The sequence below is a fragment of the Pygocentrus nattereri genome, chromosome 17, assembly GCF_015220715.1.
Source record: "Pygocentrus nattereri isolate fPygNat1 chromosome 17, fPygNat1.pri, whole genome shotgun sequence".
Lineage (NCBI taxonomy): Eukaryota > Metazoa > Chordata > Actinopteri > Characiformes > Serrasalmidae > Pygocentrus > Pygocentrus nattereri.
The window spans coordinates 21,342,905-21,363,121 of NC_051227.1; the positions used below are offsets into that span (position 1 = coordinate 21,342,905).

Here is a 20,217-nt window from a genome sequence, read left to right on the forward strand (position 1 = left end):
TGGGACATTTTATGGCAGTTTATAGCACATCTGTCTCAGCTGTAGAACTCCTAGTATAAAAAGCAAAATACTGCTTTTAATGCTCAACCAATTTAAGACGTTAATCCTCCAGAGAAATACTTTGTACACTAACTTTGATATCACAAGTTTCCAATGGTATACAAATTTGTCAGTTTATCGAAATAAAAAAAATATATAACTTCTCATTCTTTGGGCATTCCCATAGAAGCACAACTTTTGGTTCCCTGAGGAACCCATAAATGGATGGTTCTTGTAAACAATATGCTTACATTAAAGGACCTTCACATACTGTAAAGGTTCAAGGAACAAACCTTTTAATTGGTACAGAACATGGTGTAAAGGTTCTTTAAAAGGTTCTGTGCACTCACGAACCTTTTTATATGGTTTTTCAGGTTCTATGGCAAGTGTAGAGAACCTGCATCATCAAGCAGTTTCAAGGTTTAAACCTGTTTTGGGGCTTTTAAATGTAACTCATGTAGCTTAGGTTTATAATATTGTTTCAGTGTAAGTGGTGTACTGAGTATAAGGCTGTCATCTGTCTGTTCTGCAGGGTTTCAGATAGTAGTTCTGCTGATCTACCTTGCTGTGCTCCTGAGCCTCTATCTGACCCCTCTGTCCATCTCCTCACCCTGCATCATGGAACGGGACAGCCTTAAAGCACGTCCTGATGTTATTGGTCACCAAGGAGCTCCTATGGTACGTTTTGAGCGCCCCTTGCTAAAGCTTATTTAATATCTACATTAACCTTATTTATTTTCAAAGATATCTTTTTTCAGTATAACACTCATCAAATATTAAATCAAATAAGTAACTAAATAATTCAAACATGGCCTCATTCAATATTCAGCATCTAAAGGATTAACAATGCAATGGGGATATACAGCTTCTACAGCTTAACATTCATCACATAACTAGGACGCGAGTTATACCTTATGATGATTGTTTCTAGGGGCATAAGGTCACATACCAATGTTGTCAGAACAAAACTTTATGTATCTCCATTTTTTTTGTGGATTTATTTATTGTATAATTTGAAAATGGCAACTGCTCTTTACATTGTGTGAAAATTGAGTAATGAATGAATCAATTGAAGTGATTTTAAATTCTAGATTATTACAATCAAATCATGCTACATTAACCTATATTAAAAATGAACAATGTTTTTTCCTTTTTCCGTAAAGTTACCATTTCGGAGAGACGAGGTTTTTGTCTGACAGTGACACCATGTTGGTGCATAAAAGCTGTACATCTTAGATGTGCTGATGAATGTGCTCTTTTTTGTCTGCGTCAAATTAGCATGCACAGTATGATTCGTCTATAGCAGGGGTGGTCAATTAATTTTCCCAGGGGGGCGCATGAGAAATTGGAACAGATTTAGAGAGCCAGATTAATATACTTAACTCAGTTCTGCCCAATAGATAATTTATAATAACTGTTTATACCCTTCATATATATATATATTTTACAATTATACAATCAAAATGTGGAGGATTGTCATTATTTAATAAACTTATGATGGTTCAGTTTACAAAATCCCTGGATGAGTGGAGCTTTGTAAAAAAATCATTGCTGCCTTTGCAGTTTTGCAAGCACATCTTCAGATGGCCGAGCCCGCTCTGCATCAGTCAAGTTCTTGCATTTCTCCACATGCTTACTCTCGTAATGACTATTCAAACTGTAATCCTTAACCACAGCTATCTGTTCTCCACAAACTAAGCACACAGCTTTACGTTTGACTTCAGTAAATAAATATTTAGAAGTCCATTTCTTGTTAAAAACTCTGCATTCAACATCAATCTTTCTTTTTTTAACGTTAGCCAACATATATAAGGGCTAAGAGCTATCTTGAAAGCTGTCCAACACATTTGCTGACACATTTGAGTGAAGCGAATAACAGACACAAATAAAAAAAAATGAAAACAAAAGGGTTGCCTCCAAAATAAAAGCATTGTAGTTGTATTTAGTGCACCTACCACAGTGTAATAGGTGTCGTTGTTACGCATTTACTTTTCACTTCTAATTTACCAGCGATCTCACGCGGGCCAGTCAGAGATAGTCAGAGGGCCGGTTGTGGCCCGCGGGCCGTGCCCAGGTCTGGTCTATAGAGTGCAAGAGTATGCAGTGTCAGCATAGTGAAAGCCTATTTCACTATACTGACAATACTTTTCATTCTTTAAATAAAGAATCAAAAGTATTGAACATTAGGATATTGAATTGTGCACAACACTGTAGACTTAACAAAGCATTGTACATTTCATTATCTTCAACACTACTTGTTTGATGTGTATACAACAAAGCTATTTTCAGCATTTAGTTTCGTATGTAAAGAATGTGGTCTAACAAGGCCGAAAATTCACAGATTTCTATTTTTACTGTCATGAATCTAGTTGTATAATGCGAATTGCATTCTGAATGTGTGCACACACTCATTTAGAGACAAATTTTTAGGGTGTTGCTTGGTGGTTTAGTGGTTGCTAAGATGATGCTAGGCCATTGATGTTTTAGCCCACATTGGGATAAGGTATTGTAAGTTGTTGCTAGGCTATCCCAGGTGGTTGTTAGTGTTGATGAGCTGTTGCTATGCTATGCCTGGTGGTTGCTAAGCTGTTGCTAGGCCTATGAAAGGACCAAAATGTGCATAATCAGAATTATGAATCAGCAGAATCAGCAATAAGAGCCATTATAACAAGGCAATGAACACTGCTGTAACACACAGCTGAAGCACAGCATTCATTCTTCTCTCTCCACTCCACTGCTTATTTCCCTTCATATTAATATCCCTAGCTTCCTATAGCTATAAATAACACAACATGTACACAGGCATATAGTGTAGATGTCTGTTAGCTGCCTACAACTGGAAACAGTAAGTCAAGCAAAGCTAACATGCAGGTGCAGGTCAGGGCATGTTTCTGTTATATTGATCACCATGCCAGTAAGTGCTGGTAATAGACTACGGATATGGGTTCCCCCCATCGGCAGATTGCAGAGGCTATAGACTGTGCTGGAGTCGTTTTTCCATGCACTTGTGTTTGTCCTGATCTGATGTTTGTGTCTACACAAGCTGCTAAGACTTTATAACCTATTTTTCAGAAATGTGCACAAAAATAAACTGCATGTTTTATGACGTTTTTGCACTTTGAAGAAAAGATCAAATGAATAAGTATAAAATGTTGAGATTATGTGGCTCAGCATGCCTGTGTGCAATTAAATGTTTCTGGCTTTTAAAATCTCCTAAAATACTCTTGCGTCACACTTGCTTACTTTTCTCACCTGCTCTCTCACAGACAGGATGTTGTTTACTGCTTCCATCGCCAGCACTTGAGGGGTCTTACTGTTGATCCTGTTGTTGCTTGCATAGCGTTGCATAAGCTTGAACTGTTTTGCACATGCAGTTGCGTAGCTATGTTGCCTCAGCTTTGAAAGAACTCCTTGCTCTGAGTTATTGATTTAAAGCAGAATATTTGAAAGGTCTAGGCACTGTTAATGTCTCAGGGGAGAAAAAAGGCCCTATAGGCTCAACTGAAGTCTAAGCCCACCCCTTCCTCCATCCATCTATAAATTTCTCTCATGCTCATTCTCACTCTCTACCTTGCATAATATCACTAAGGCTGCACTAAGATAGAATATCTGGGCTGATAACGATAACCTATTTTTAACACTCTGCTGTGGCTGATACTGATACAAGTAACTGATATTTAATTTTTTTTTACTGGATTTTAGAGCACATAAGTGTAAGACAGTTTAGAGGTGTACTGATACACTCAGTCCACGATTCAATTTGATTAATGATACTGGATCACGATTTGAAGTTTTCACGATGAGATTTGAAATGTGATGTTTGCAAACTTTGGTGTTTAAACAGTAGTTACACTAGATGGCATAATTATTAGAATGAACATTTTTGCATTGTGATATCACAGTGTCATTAAATCTTTATGATAGAGCAATATAATGAGATAAGACTGACAAGTCACCTGATGATGATTCTTCAAAGGTGATAATGGCTATTTTGGAACAGACCTGATAGAGAACTTGGAGAGACCTAATTTAACACCTTAGCAACCCCCCAGGAAAGCATAACAACGGCCTACCAACACCTTAGCAATCACCTGGGAGAGCATAGCAAGCGCCTTACAACACCTTAGCAATTACCTAGGATGCCATAGCAGTGCCTTAGAAACACCTTGGCAACCAGCTGAGATAAGATAGCATTGACCTAGCAACACCTTAGCAACCACCTGGGATAGCATAGCAACGGCCTAGCAACACTTTAGCAGTAACCTGGGAGAGCAAAGCAACACCATAGTAGCCACCTGGGATAGCAGAGCAACAGCCTAGCAACACCTTAGCAGCCACTTAGCAACCACCAAGCAACACCCTAACAAGAAGCTATCATTGCAACCTCATAGCAGCACCATAGCAACTACCTGGAATTACAATATAAACCTAATTAAGTTATTAAACCAATCAGCAGTGTTCTACAACTGCATTAACTTTTGAAGTGTTATTAGCCAACTTAATGTTTGTCCACATTCCCTTTCTAATTAATATGTGATTTTCATTAAAGATTTTCATTAATACTAAAAAAAAATCATAAGTTAAAGTGGGCTGCAGCAGTCAGTGTGTGTTTCAAGGGGGCTATGGAAAGGGAAGTAAACATCTGATGTTTTTATGTGTAGGTTTTTGCTCTATTGGAGTTAAAAGCAATAGAAAATCCAGCTCTAGTGACCACACACACATACATCCACCCACCCACACATATGTCTTCTAAGCCGCTTATCCTTCTGGGTCGACATGTTGACCTGGAGCCTTTGCTGTAGTGACCAATATAGGGTTAATAAATAAGGTTCAATTTATTGGCGAATAATAGATCATACACAGATATATTGTGCACCCCAAAATGTCACTCGTATAAGAAAAGAAACTTTTTTATTTTACTGTTTTTGTACCTTTTATTTCCGTCTTTTTCTATGCTTTGTCTCCCAAGCACCCAGTGCATGATGTTCCTTCGTCTGGCTGAATGACTGAAGGTTAATGTTCCTTTGTATCTTTTTTTGCTTCCTGTCAACAGCTGGCTCCAGAGAACACACTGCTCTCATTCCGGAGGGCGTTGCAGCTGAATGTGAGCGGGCTGGAGGCTGAGGTGGCCATCAGGTATTTATTCATTTATTCTTTCACTTATTCACTCCCGCTTCCCCGCTTTAAGGACAGTACAGATCAATACAGTATGCAGACTCGCCGGGGTGGGGTGAGTGGGTGTGCATAGGTTTGTGTCTGTGACCTCATTGTCCGTCAGTGGGAGATGGGTTAGTCATGCCTAGATGATAGATCAGAGGATGAGGAGGGAGGAGCTGAACCTCAAGAAGCTACAGAGAGAGTATGAGTACATCCAAGAGAGTGTAAGTTCCTGTTTTTGTGCCATTGGACTATGGAGAGAAAACTAACATTGTGATTATATTGCTACATACTGCAAGCTATTAAGCCAATCTGGCCACTTTTTGTTTGTTTTAATGTCTGCATACAATTAACAACAACAGCAACAAATTTTTTTAATCAGTTATTTACACTGGTTAATTGTCAGCTAAACTTTCATGATCATGAGAGACCTACTTGCAAATGTAGTGACTGTGCAATGGTGAAATAATAGCATAATGTCTTTAAAGACCAGCATTATTTTATAATTGACTTGTGTTGAATTATGCTACACCTTGATTCATCAAAACATCCCAGAAACAAACATTTAGGACTGGGATTGGTCAAGGTGATCAAAGCACACACTAAAAGTCATTTTCATTGGTTCTTTTGCTCTTGCTTGTAGCTTCTACAATAGCAGTATTGCAAGGGCACAGTGTAGCACAATAACAATTAATAAACAATGTATTATACAGCCCTAGTATGCACAAACTCATGCCCATCCTTTATGTGCATATCTGCAGACACGCCCTAAGCCATGATGAATGAGTGGGGGAGATGAAAGTGGTGGTGACATGTTGGCCTGACTGCTCCATGCCCTCCTCTGGGCTGAATAATTAAGCATGATGACAAACAGGACCCTTTTAGCCAGCGAGTACAGATCCAGGACGCACCATGTAGGCCTCAAAATATGAGTGACCAAATGGCATTAGTGTGTTCTTCAGTGGGCTGACTTTTCTGAACAAATTAGAGAACACTGATTCATATTTGCACTACTTTTAATAATATTTTAATTCAGATAATGCAATGTGTTATTTCTAAGCCTGTGAAATGCTAGTGAGTTTGATAGTTAAATGCAATTAATCCTATTCTTTTGTGTGGTTAATCAAGAGTGATCATATTTGTCTTATTTGCTCAGATTTGACCCTAAACAGTGTTTTATTAGTCAAAATAAGCTTCATTAAAATGTATTTCAGTAAAAGACATTATGTTCACATTATGAAAAAAATGTTACTGAATTATCAAAAGTGCTTTCAATAACCTGAAGACAGCTTAAATATGTTAATCACATGAGCATAATTTTCCATTTTCATCCATGTCGGGTGAAAAGAACAGTGACTTGACTCTTCTGGGATTGTAGCATCTTGCTCTCAAACCGTGACATATCTTGTTTTAAGGGAAGCTGAAGCTTTAGGTAGTTTTTAGTGCAGCTGATAAACAAATTTATGGCATGGCAGGAGCTGGAAATAACTTTTTATCAAGAGAGTCATTGTGGAACTTGGCATTCCAACACTGTATTTTAACAAGAGGACTACAGTCACAGAATCACAGTAACAGTATGGCAAACAAAAAGAGAGCAGCTGGACTACATGGTGGAACTAGCAATAGGTTGAAGGGTTAAACTATGGGGGGGGGTGGAAAAAAAACACATTATTAACACATTAACTTTGACACCACTTGTTATTTTAAAAGTAACCCCTGCAGTACTGATTTTATTCAAATTATTCATATTGCACGTAATGTCTCTTCACTCGCTTTATAATATAGTGTATGTTCCTATGTTAATGTCAGGGTGAGATACATAACGCATACAGGTCAGTGTAATTGTGCATTGGCTCTAGCCTAGATGGAGTGCCCTTCTTGATAAAGGACCGCACCCTACGGAGGACTACGGATGTTAGTAGAGCCATTCCAGAGAGGCAGTATGAGGATGCCTCATTTTTCAACTGGACTGATCTGCGCTCTCTCAACGCTGGCCTGTGGTTTCTGAAGGTACAGCATAAAACCTGATGAGTAACATCAACTTAAATGGTTTATTAAAACTGATTGTCTCTAAACAGTTAAGTTGAATAACTCTGATCATTGAGCATAAATAATTCCCTGAACTTAAATCAAGTTACTTAAGTCAAGTGTAGTTAATTAATGATGTGAATATTTTGTTACCTCTTCTTTTTGTTTTGAAATCAGTGAAGATACACATTCAGTATATTCTGGCTTTTTTCCATAAGTATACCCTGAATAAATAACTTTCAGTGTCCATTCACCTTGTTGACTGTGCTGGAATTGATGACACTGTGCTGAATCCAGGATGACCCGTACTGGACAGTGCAGTACATGTCAGAACGGGAGCGCTGGCTGGTGGGGAATCAGACCGTGTGCAGTCTGGAGCAGATGCTGCAGCTAGCCGCCCGCACAAACCTCTCAGCCCTGTTCACCCTCCGCAGACCTCCACCTGGCCACCCTCACCACTTCAGCTGGGTCAACCTTACACTGGCCACCGTGCTGAGCTCAGGCATTCCTCAGAACCTGGTGAGTGGGAATGGGAAAACCTCATCATTTTAGATGTTCTAGGTGCTAGACGTTTCAGGCATCCATCTTAATACGTCTGATAATTGAATAGGTAAGGTGAAAGTCATTGAGTGGTTTGATGTGAAGTGCTTCATTCTTGAGAAACTTATCAAGTCAGAAATGTTTACAGTGGTGGTGATGGGAACCAGACATCCAAAGAGTTTAATGCCTCTAAAAGAACCCTCTCAAAGATAATAATGAAACAGTTATGAAAATGCTGACTGATGCATGAGACATTGTTTTGCAATAGTTTTTAGAGAAGATTTTGACCTAAAACGTAGTTTTACAACATATTCAAAACCGGGTGCAATATATTGTTGCTGTCGGAAGAAAACCTTGTATCTCCATTTTTGCCATTTTTCAGTTTTTGACATACTTTGAAAGAATCTGTTACTCTTTACATTGTTTATAAATTTTATGATCAATGAACTAAAAGAAATTACCCAAAATGACATGGGAAAAATTCTGGTTCCATTGACTTACATTGAAAGTAAAGTAGGTTTTTTCCTTCTCCTGCAAAGTTACCATTCTGGAGATACAAGGTTTTCTTCCAACAGCAGAGATATGTAGGGTGTTTTAAGTCTAACTAGTCCCCAAGGACTTTTTTTTCCCCACTCAGAGACATGCAGTTTGGCTAGATGTTTGGGATAGTAAAAAATGCCTGTATTTGTGCTTTAGACAGTGACCTTGGTTGCCATCGCCACCACTGTAAAGAAACAGTACATTTCTCCGCAATGAACCATTTCACATCAAACCACTCTGAATTGATTTGTTTACAATTCTGCAATTGAAGTGGAGAAAAATTGTATTTTTTTAAAGGTTTGTGAGATGTTCATGGAGCAGATTTCTGTGCTTGTGCAACAGTGCCCACTAGTGGTGAAAAGCATGTTAATATGTGAAATTTGTAGGTGATGTGGAGTGTGGACTGGGACAGGGAGGTGGTCAGGCAGAAGGCACCAGGCTTCCAACAAATTTCCACAAAGAAGCAGCTACTGGAGACTCTCCATCAGAATGGCATCAGCAGACTCCTGCTGCGCTACAACCAGGCCACTGCTCGAGATGTGCGGTGAGCCGCAGCCCTCTGCATGCACAATAGCAACGTGATAGAGAAGCCATATTAGCTACTGCTAATCAGATATTTTGACCAATGCACAAGATCTTTGACTTTATATCACTGCATGCCTGTCTCGACCTGACAGAACAGGAGTTACTCATTGACGCATTTCTGGTCCATGCCAGAGATTTTGAACGTGTACTAGGAAGCACAGTTGCCTGCATGCAACATACTGTTAGGAGGAAGATAATGAAGCTTCTCCAAGTAGGAACCTGATAGTGAATATGCATTATAGTTGGGACTGTCATGGTCTACTGATCATTTTGACAATTGAAATCAAAGTATTTAAAGTTTTAACAAAAGACAAAGAATAAAAATATACTTACTTGATCAATAACCAACTAAGCTTTTCACAGACAAAAAAACCCTTTAAATAAACAAGAAAAAAGGTTTCTTTCTGTAAGGGAGACCAATAGAAAAGTTTCAAACTAATCATTGCCGGTTCATTTAGGAGGTATATTTTAGTCATTTTTCTACATGGAAGTGGTAGAACAGAATAGAAAGCCATTTATATTCAGCCATAAGCTGTGCAACCCCCTTTATAACATTTAGTGCTCTGTTTGAATTTAGAAGCTGTTGTTTCCTGGCCCATGCAATGCACTACATAGGGAGCAGAGAGCTGTTCAAGATTCTACCTGAGTAATAGTGACAGCCTTAGTTACAGACTGTATGTTATTATTAAATTAAAAAGGTAATCAGAATATCTGAATAATTCCAACAATAAGATGTTTGCAAAGTGTTCAATTTTAAAGATACTTGCCTTAACAGAGTTAGTGATAGGAGCCAGACGTTCAAAGAGCTCGATGCCTCTAAAGGCTACAACGCCTAAAGTTATTACAGATATGGTGTTGGATACTTAAGGCATTGTTTTCTGAAAAGCTTTTGACCAAAATTGTCTTTAAAATTCATGGTGGAGAGGTACATGCAAGATAGAAAACTTTGTTTTCTAATTCACCACCATTTCACTCTTAACTCAGATCACATGCACTGACTAGCAAATACAAATGGCTACATTTGGCCATAAGCATTGCAAGCCCTGCTTCCTCTCCCCACCACTCTGAGAATCTGAATTTGAGTTTCTGGATCTGTATTTCTCTACAAAATTTTACATTAAAATGTTCTGCCTTTGTTTACATATCCACAATTGAATTATATAGAAAAAAAAATCAAAGTAATTCCTCTTTATTACAGTAAAATTGGGTGCATATTGGTGTACCTTTCTTGTAGGAAGTGTAACAATACAGCATATTGTATCAATATGAGCTTCTCATCACAGTTTGAACAATACATTCAACAGTTTAGAGCAAACAGTGTACTCATTTTAGTATTGCTTATATGACATTAAGTGTAATAGTCATTAAACAAGCAAATGCTCAATGAGCGCAGACCATGTCCTTTCTAAGAAAAATGATTTTCATTGAACCTCGAAATTGAGTCTGAGGAGAAAGCAAGCTCCTTGTAAACATATGTTATCTCAGGGCTAATAAATTAGCTTGTTGCTGATGTATGTACTATCAAATACTGTACTTGCATAATGTTACATGCTCTAATACACTTAAAATGGAAAGGTTTGTGTGAGAACATAAGGCAGATTGTCCGGCACTCCTTATTTTAGCTGTATGGAAAATGTACTGTACTGAGCTCTGTGTATAATGAGAGATTTATGCATATGTGTGTGTGTATCTTTCACAGGATGTATGCAGCTGGTAACGTGAGCATGACTCTGTACACTGTGAATGAGCCATGGCTTTACTCTCTGCTGTGGTGCAGCGGAGTGCAGTCCGTCTCATCTGAGGCCCCGCAGGTCCTCAAAAAAGTGCTGTCTCCCCTTTGGCTAATGGTGAGACACTGCATCTGCTCTCTACAGCTTGAGTCTCCACACTACTAGCAGCAGAAAATGGGCACAAGCTCAGAGGTGCACACCGAAAATTTTGTAGCCTCTTACCATCAACGTGATTGAACACAGCACTTTCAATTTACCTACTGAACTTTGGTCATAATGTTTAGTTATTGATCTTAAGACTTATTATTTAGTAACAACTACAAATAACTATTTGTTAATTCTATATACTAATGTGATATATCATTTTGAGGTGAACATATGTACTCTTATGGTTTAACGTGTTCTTTTGACATCTCTATGATTATCAGTGTGTTTCCTCAAAGAATTCACTTTAACTTCTTATTCTCCAGGGTATATTTTGTTTTTTCCATCTGAATTTACATGACCAAAATCGTAAGGCAAATTACTAAGTAACAGCATGAAATAATTGCATTTATTTGTTTGTTTGTTTGTTTGTTTGCTTCCCTCAAATTTATGGAAAATGTATTTTATGATTTAGACTTATTGCTATATCCTTAAAATTTACTACTGAAAGCCAAAAATCTTAGATGCTCTTTGGATTATTTTATAAAAAATATTTTTACAGAGCAGATCACTGAAGAGATGCCATCTGTTTATAGTCTATAGCCCAGATGGGAAAATGGCTCGACGTTCAGTTTCTTCTTTTATAAGGGTTCAAATTACATCACCCATCTATTTGACTGGAAACAAGACAGTTACAGCTTCATACGACACCTACTTTTTGAATGTAGCTTATGAAATATGAAAGTTATGAAGAATATGACAAAGTGCATTTTGGAACCACTGGTGGTTCCAAGGAGTTTAAGAGGCTACAGAATAAAACTATTGGGACTTCCAATTATCTTCCAGTTAGAAATATTTCCTTCATACTGTAGAAGTACTGTCAACATTAAAATCATCTGCATGCCACGATTGTTCTTTTGTGTCACAGTGCCATCTAGTGTCTAATCTTTAAAAATGCTGTTTTTGTTGTTGCAGAGTCCAGATGAGTACTGTCTGATTTGGGTGGCCACGGATCTTGTCTCCTTCGCTTTAGTGCTGGGGATTTTCATATTCCAGAAGTAAGAGCTTCCTCAGCTCAAATGTTTGTCTTATAATTTTACTGTGGGGACTAATGGTCTAATGGTAATGGTCCCATAAGGAAGAGACACAGGTTGAACTGCTGAGCTATGAGAATAAATAAATTATGAGCATCTGCACATCTTTCGCACCAAACTCCTATGTGTGCCTCATCAGCAGTTTTACTGAACTAGGTGTTGTGAGTCAGTTGTACTGCTGCATCTCTCTCTTCCTCTGTCTATATGACTGTCATGTATGCACATACACATAGACAATTTCTCTAATGCAGTAATACAACAGCAACAGTAATGTAAGATTACAGATCAGATTGGCTTCAGAGAGTGATGTTTATATATATATATATATATATATATATATATATATATATATATATATGATTGATTTGGCTCTGCAAAGCCAACTTACTGTTCTTCTGTTCTTCATTTTATTACTCTATGCTTTTTGTACAATACAGTTTTTGAGCTAGAACCACAAAACTTCAGCATCTTAGAACCTATGCAAGAATAATGCACTTGTACTTTTGGGACTGATCGCATGTATGGTTTTGTACATTGTTCTCTCAAACACATTTGTTTTCTATAGGAAATGAATGGTGGAAAGATGAGAATATTCCAGCCTAACTGCCATAAGTGACATAGAACATAGAACATCTTTTATGCTGCCATTCATAGACATTGCATACTAGCTCGTATACACACAGACACCTTAGCAACTACCTGGGATACCATACCAATGTCCTAGAAACATCATGACAACGAGCTAGAATAAGAGCAATGACCTAGCAACATCATAGCAACAGCCTAGCAACAGCCTAGCAACACATTGCAACAACCCGGGATGCCATAGCAGTGCCCTAGAAACACCTTGGCAATCAGCTGGGATACCATTGACATAGTACTACCATAGCAACAACCTAGCAACACATTAGCAACCGCCTGAGATAACATAGCAACACCTTAGCTATCACCTGGGATTTCATACCAGTGGCTTTATCAAACCAGATTAGAAATCACTTACAACCTTTCCCCGTTTAGTCAGTTATTGAAAATTTATAAAATTGCAAATTTAGTTAATTATTTGTTCATAATTCATATGGAAAACTATAGTTTATGTACAAACTGAAATCTCGTAACCTACAGAAAATGCAGCCCCTATATTAATTTGATTTACTTACGTACAACTGATCTTACAACATATGAAGATGTAAACTCTAGAGATACAGTAATGTGTTATAAATAACACCCTCTTGGCCACTGAGTGTGACATTGAGTTCACTCTAAATGAAATGCAGTCCCTTAGGAACTGAAAATGTTAGTGTCTGTCTGTGGTGATGAATACCTTTGCTGGATTCCTGTGGGCTAAATCATGATGACTCTTTTATTGTGGAATTACCAGAAATGACTATGGAAGGGATCTGTAATTTACAGTTGCGGCCTTCACTGATAATTTTCAGTACAGAACTGTATTAACAGTCTCAGTCTGCACTGTATAATTAAATGTTTTTTAGTGCTGCTAAAGCATAAAAGATGGAAAGTAAAGAAGAAGGAACACAATAAATATTTGCAAGGGAAAGGGACACCTTGAGGAAGTGGAATAGAGAAACCAGGAAATGAAAAAGAAAACAAAAAAATAGATTTTTTTTATCTAAGAAATGAAAGAATGGGCAGGGAGTGTGGCATTGTTCTCTCTCTCTCTCTCTCTCTCTCAAGACCACCACCACCATGTGAGTGCTGTACTAGTGGGATTTTTCTAATATCTGCTCTCTGGTTAGTGCCAAGTTTGCTGCGCTTGCCATAGTGTTCAGCTTCTGCTTCTGAACTGACCTCTTGATTCTCTCCCTCTTTTACTCTGTTATCTTTGTACCCTTTGTACCTTTCTTCCTCCTTCTGCCTGATGTGCATGCTCCTCTTCTCTGCTGCATTCTGGCATCTCTCAGCTATCACATGATCAGGTAACTGGGTCACTTCCACAGACCCATTCTGCTGTGCTAGTGCGCATCTTTTTCATCTGTTCTCCTACTTATGTCTATCTATCTATCTATCTATCTATCTATCTATCTATCTATCTATCTCTCTATCTCTCTATCTCTCTATCTCTCTATCTCTCTATCTATCTATCTATCTATCTATCTATCTCTCTATCTATCTATCTATCTAGCTACCTGTCTACCTACCTGTCTACCTAACTACCTGCCTGTCTACAATTTTCTGTCTGTCTACAATTGTCTGTCTATAATTGTCTGTCTTAGTCCGTCTGTCTGTCTATCTTTGTGTCTGATTGTCTCTACAACAACAGTACTGTGCAAAAGTCAGAGAGCACTTAATTGATTTAATTTCCAAAGTTGCTCATTTTTCATTGTCATGTAAAATATGCATTGTCTGCTTTTCATGATCTGAGTGAGCTCAAACACATTCAGTGATGTTCAGGTCTGGAGTGGTCACTCTGTTGTGCAGTGAACATCAAAAGGTTCTTTGTTTCATTTGTGGATATTCTTTGTCTATTTTCTTTTCTCAGTAAGGGCTTCTTGACATCTACCCATCCTTTCAGACTCATAGTGTTGTTGTCTTCTCACAGTAGAGGGATGGATAGAAACTCCTGTGGATTTTTTCAGATCTGAATCAAGGGTGGAGCTTGATTTTTTTCTCTCTCAGGGATGAGAGCTTGGAGTTCTGATGAGGACTATTTTGGTGCTCTACTAGGTCTTGCATGGTTGTTATGAGTCCCATTTTCTCTGTGTCTTTTTGAGCTACATTTTTTTTCCCACTTATTTTGTTTTGACTTTGTCCGTCTTCATGCATGTGGGCTATCTGATGTTTAATCTCCTCAGAAATGTCTCCTGAAGAATGAACTTGTACTTACTGGCTGTTCTGACTGTAAATTAATTAAATGAATTGTGATCTTTGATTTTGCACAGTACCTCAACTCTCAACTTTCAACATCACATCTGAAGTATTAACTATGAATGTTATAACTTTGCTTAAAATATTCTTTGAGCAGAATTTTTTTAACGAGAACTGGTTGCAGGTCTTGTCCCTGTCCTATGTCCTCTAGAAGGTGGTATTGAGCCTTTATAGCCTTTAACATAGTGACTGACAAGATTATTCACAGTTTCCTGCCTGCACAGAGAGCTTTTTATTTTAGTAGCTCTTGCTTCAGTTGAGATGTAAATTTCTCATGGTAGAGAGACGGCATGTCTGAGATGAATGGTGGCTGCAGATTATAAGCAGCGGAACCTGCAGTAGAAGACAGTTATTTATAGCACTGAGTCACAGCCCTGCCGGGCCTCCGCCCTGACTCTCCACTGAAGGACGAATGGAGACTCTGTGTGCTACCAGTGATTTACTATTAATATCAGCAGCACATTTCACTTACATTGAGTGCTTCTCTGACCAGAACAGCAAAATTGGTGCAGAATCATTAATTAGCCAATAAACCATGATGTTTAAATATTATTAACTTTTAATTTCTTGTAGTAACAAGGCAAATGTGAACAAATGCTCTAAGAAGGTTACTGAGCAGTGTCTGTGTTGCTGTCTACATTATGAATTTTAGCCTCAATTTAAACCCTAATATCAGGTTTGTCAGACAGAGATTAATCCTAAACCTCAACAAAAAAAAGGATTTTTAGTGGTGAGACACCACCGACAATCTAGTTCAAGACTTGGCTTAATCAGAATCTATGGAAGACTTACATTGCAGAAACTGCTTGAAAAGGTGTATTTAGATCCTTTGCTACTTTGCTCTGTACTCTTACTCAGTTTCATATGTGTGCGTCACTGTAGGTGGAGGATGAGTGGTATGCGTAGCTACAACCCGGAACAGATCATGCTAAGCGCTGCTGTCAGGAGGTCCAGCCGAGATGTCAACATCATGAAGGAGAAGCTCATCTTCTCTGGTAAGAGTCTGCCAGTGCTGCTTTTAGTACATTTTAAAGCCAGAGCACCAACAAACATTAAACAAATTAAAAAACACCAATAAATCGTAACAAACATCAATAGTTCCAAACTTTTGGTTGATGTGCCAAGCCTGTGTGATTGATAGAAGACTTTAGAATGTTATCCTCTATTCACGCTGTTCTAGCCCAATCTCGCCCATTCAGACTGTTCTAGAGTGTTCGCCTCCATCAACTGTGCTGGAATGTTCTGCCCTTTTCACAGCGTCTAGAATGTCTACTAAATTCTACAATACTCCCACTGTTTGCATGGCTCTTGAATCCTCTCTCAATTGCATTGTTCTAGAATGTTCTCCCCATTTATGGTTCTAAAATGGTTGGTTGGTTAGTGTAGTGGTTAACACCTCTGCCTTCTACGCTGTAGACTGGGTTTCAATCCCCACCTGGGTAAACACCCTACACTATACCAATAAGAGTCCTTGGGCAAGACTCCTAACACCACCCTGGCCTACTTGTGTAAAAAAAAAAAAAAAGATCAAATTGTAAGTCGCTCTGGATAAGAGCGTCAGCCAAATGCCATAAATGTAAATGTAAAATGTTCTCCCCAGTTCACACCAAAGACATGGCCAGCACATGTCCATTATGGATTGGCTACTAGGAAAACAACAAAGTTAAGAGCAGTTAATAACAATCATCTGTATGCATATTAGGCCTGTGTTATTACTGTATTGCTATGTTATTCATTGAATTTACTGTACATAATTCTGTACATAATTTGCAGAGGAATAAAATATTGCACCCAGTTATTGCTGAAAAAAGATAAAACTTTGATGTGAAATTTGTACAGAAATGATATGCATAATAAGGAAAAATAATAGAATTATCTGGGAAACTAGTTAACCACATTTTAAATAGTTTTTACTCCAGAACAACTGAAGGTGATCCATTACATTCCAGATCTAATCTGTGATGAACACTGTTAATCTTCAGCTACAGTAATGTGACCCACAACAAAACCAAAAGAAAAGAGTGAAATGATCTATAGACTTATTTATGTGCTTTTAATCGATTTTCCAACATATGAACCCCAAGCTAGCTCCATAAACAAAGAAGCACAAGACTGTTTTTAATATTTTGACCATTGTTGACTAGCCAACACACCAAGAAACACTATCAGGTGCAGTGGTCTCAGACTCTTATAGCTGATATGTGACTGTGCTGATGGCAGATTTTCACCGTAAAGTGTAACCATTCACACACGGTAGGTAGGAGAACTTTACTTTTGTGATGGCTTTATTTTATGATGGCTCACTTTGTTAAACTGGGGTGTCCAGACGTATGGCCATGCTTCATAGGAAGGTAGCACTGGCCGGTCCTGGCCACCGCTTGGCTATGCCCCTGGTTCATTTTGGTTATCAGTTCTTTTTAATATTCTAAAGTAACTTCTAACATTAGAATGTTGGTGTTTGTTGGATCGTTTTGCTTTGGCCTTTAGAATGTCTTATGTTTTATTATTTATTCACATTTATTGTGTGTTTTTGCTCCTCCACACAATTTCAATGGCTGAATTGTGTGTGTATGTGTCCCATAATGTTTGCATGATTTTCTGAGTGGTTCTGACATGTTCTAAAGGTCAGCCGCAGTAGCAGCTTAACCCTGGGTGTGATCCTTCCACTGTCTCATGTCATCTCATCCCATTCCATCCCTCCCTCTCCCTGCCTCTCACTGCCTGCTGCCCTCCACCTCTCCTCCTCTCCACCCACCGCTGGCATCCTCCACCTTCAATCATAGCTCATAAATGGCTTTCGTCTTGATAGACATGCTAACGCTGGCTTGTTAATGGTGAGTATTTGAAGTATTGTAAATATACTGTACCTTTCAGTCCACTTCTCAGGGACCTTCCAGCCAATCGCGTGTGTATGAGTAGTCTGAGAGTTGTGTGGGTTTTGTCACTTAATGTGGCCAAGAACCGCTTGCTTTGACAGGAGGGAGCCGTTTTATATACATATATATATATATATATATATATATATATATATATATATATATATATATATATATATATATATATATATATAAATATTTAGTGACTACATCTTATTCTGAAAGGCTTAGAGCAGATAGCTAATTCACAAACTTAGGTTCCCATTGGACTGATTAAAACCTATGGACAGAAGCTTGCACACACACACACATAGCTAACAAGAATGTAACTGACAAAATTTTGAAAGCACTATGATTACGAGATCCACTCCATATCTTCCATAGTTTTGTCCATTTTAGCATCAGACAGCCTGTATATCTCTGTGGATATGACTATATTTGTATAATTAGACTTAATAACTGAACCATAAGGTCAGGATTCAAGGGATTAAGAACTGGAGCGCATTAAGAACATGGACTAGTGGTCCCTGAGGACTGGGCTGAAAACCTCCAATGTGGAGCTCAGAGGTGAATTCTAAGGTTTTGGGAATGTAATCAATGTTTATGTATTACAGACTGAAATCACTAAACTTTCTTGTTAATTTGACGTTTTTATTTGAGTGTTTTTTTTTTTAGTACTTCATACAAGGTACAGGCCATGATGGACAACAAATGTATAGGTGGTTTGGGGGCAGTCGTGGGCAGGAGGTTAGGGAACTGGCCCTGTGACCAGAAGGTTGCAGGTTTAATCCCCAGGGCCAACAGCACATGACTGAGGTGTCCTTGAGCAAGACACCTAACCCCCAGTTGCTCCCTGAGCTCCGTGTGCTCACTGCCCCCTAGTGTGTGTGTCTATTCACTAGTGTGTATGTGATGTTTCACTTCATGGATGGGTTAAATGCAGAGGTGGAATTTCCCCGTTTGTGGGATTAATAAAGTATCACTTATGAAATGCATTAAAATAAAATGGCAAAAAGAAAATGATCTACTACACACAGATCTGCTATATGGCATTGAATATATTCTAAACAGAAATTGTATATTAATATTTAAGGACTTTGACACGTTATTTCGTTATTTGTATCTACAGAGGTAAGCAATGAGGTCAGCAATGAGGAAAATGGATTTGACTACTACAATCAAGGCATTAACTGACCCCATGGACTCTCCAGAGTGTCTGCGTGAAAAAAACACAACTTGGATGAAATGTCCAACTTGTTTACTTTTGATTTTACTGCTTTTTCCTTTCTCCTCAGTGCACCCAGTTCCATTTTTGGTGTTCTCCTGCGAGCTACTGATTTGTAACGTATTGCTTTAGCGATTCTACTGTATTGCTGAAGGGACATGTGTGTATATTCTGTATAGAGGTTTCTTTTTTAACTGTTAAATTGCTTATAATGAAGTAGCTAGGTAAACGAGGACGAAGCCTCAAACATTTTACCAAATCTGTGGCCTCTGCCCCCCTCAGTGCTCAGGGTGGCTGGAACGTCCATTGTTTGCTTCTGACCGCAAGCGCATGCCTGTAATGAAAGAGTATCTTAATGAACTCTCTCTTAAAAATAATGTCCAATAACCAGGAACCGAGGAGTATTTGTAGAGAAAACTGTGTCTGTAGGTTTTACTTGGGCATGATTTTAACAGTATACTGCCTTCTGTTAGGGCTGAAGCAACTAACAAATCTCCAAGTGTGTTTACAGAGTGCCTGCCTTTCTCCTTTGTGTGTACTATTTACATTATGTGACTATTCATTGGACGTTTTCATATATGCCCCTCTTGTCATTTTCCATTTTAAAGAATCAACTGACTTTTTATAGTACTGTTCATGCCTTTCAGAAATAAAAGAACAGCTTTTTGTTTTTTGAATATACAAGAAAGATAAAGCTGAGGATGTGAGAAGCATGCATGATGCAATCTTCTTTACTGTAAATCATAAGTGGAAGGTTGCCATAAAAAGTGTTAGCTTTAATGAGTAGTTAGACACTGAATGCAGTGAAACTGGAGTTGAGTTTCAGTGCTGTGTGCAATACTACTTGAACTCATGTACTGGCCTAGAATCAAAAATGATATTTATATATTGTATAGTGTGGAATATTGTCATGTGATCATTGTAATTCATGTGCTGTCAGGAGTCTATGAACTATGAAAGGTGTCCTGTGGGACTGACCACTAGAGCAGTGGTCATACCTCTAGGACCAAGGTCATAATGTTAGATGAAACGGTTTGTTAATAATATAAATGCTTTCATTGACACACAACAGACTCTGAACAAACAGTGCTACGTCATGTTTTTATTTTGTATGCTGGATGTCAGTCAATAAAAAATCTTTACAACTGTTTCTGTTGTTGCAATTTTATGTGCAAAGCTGCAGAAAAAGGTGAAAAGGCCCCATTTAATTACTTGGAAATGGTACATTAAGGAGACCGAGGCCCAATAAGTATTCTTAATAGAAGAATAAATTGTAGGTTCACAGATTTTATACTCCTTCAAACTTGAGCACATGAAATTAATATGCATAAACTCTTAAGGGACCATATCATGCAAAAACAACTTTTCTTCATTTT

The 20,217-nt window shown here is 38.2% G+C and overlaps 1 protein-coding gene across 4 annotated transcripts in view; it reads left to right on the forward strand.

The window, feature by feature from the left end:
- Positions 1 to 19,991, forward strand: part of gdpd5b (glycerophosphodiester phosphodiesterase domain containing 5b) — a 65,297-nt gene extending 45,306 nt beyond the window's left edge. The window contains exons 8-18 of one of the 4 annotated variants that reach the window (XR_001858264.2): positions 572 to 717; positions 5,093 to 5,175; positions 7,056 to 7,206; positions 7,522 to 7,743; positions 8,691 to 8,848; positions 10,589 to 10,736; positions 11,739 to 11,821; positions 13,777 to 13,791; positions 15,623 to 15,735; positions 17,365 to 17,574; positions 18,746 to 19,991. Coding sequence is in view for 2 of the 4 variants with exons in the window: in XM_017707211.2 (XP_017562700.1) it covers positions 572 to 717; positions 5,093 to 5,175; positions 7,056 to 7,206; positions 7,522 to 7,743; positions 8,691 to 8,848; positions 10,589 to 10,736; positions 11,739 to 11,821; positions 13,777 to 13,791; positions 15,623 to 15,735; positions 18,746 to 18,810 (1,184 nt within the window). In the remaining 2 variants the exon portion in view is untranslated. The remainder of the gene's footprint in view (positions 1 to 571; positions 718 to 5,092; positions 5,176 to 7,055; positions 7,207 to 7,521; positions 7,744 to 8,690; positions 8,849 to 10,588; positions 10,737 to 11,738; positions 11,822 to 13,776; positions 13,792 to 15,622; positions 15,736 to 17,364; positions 17,575 to 18,745) is intronic. The other 3 variants (XR_005131712.1, XM_017707211.2, XM_017707212.2) reach the window with 3 other exon arrangements.
- Positions 19,992 to 20,217: the final 226 nt, after the last annotated feature.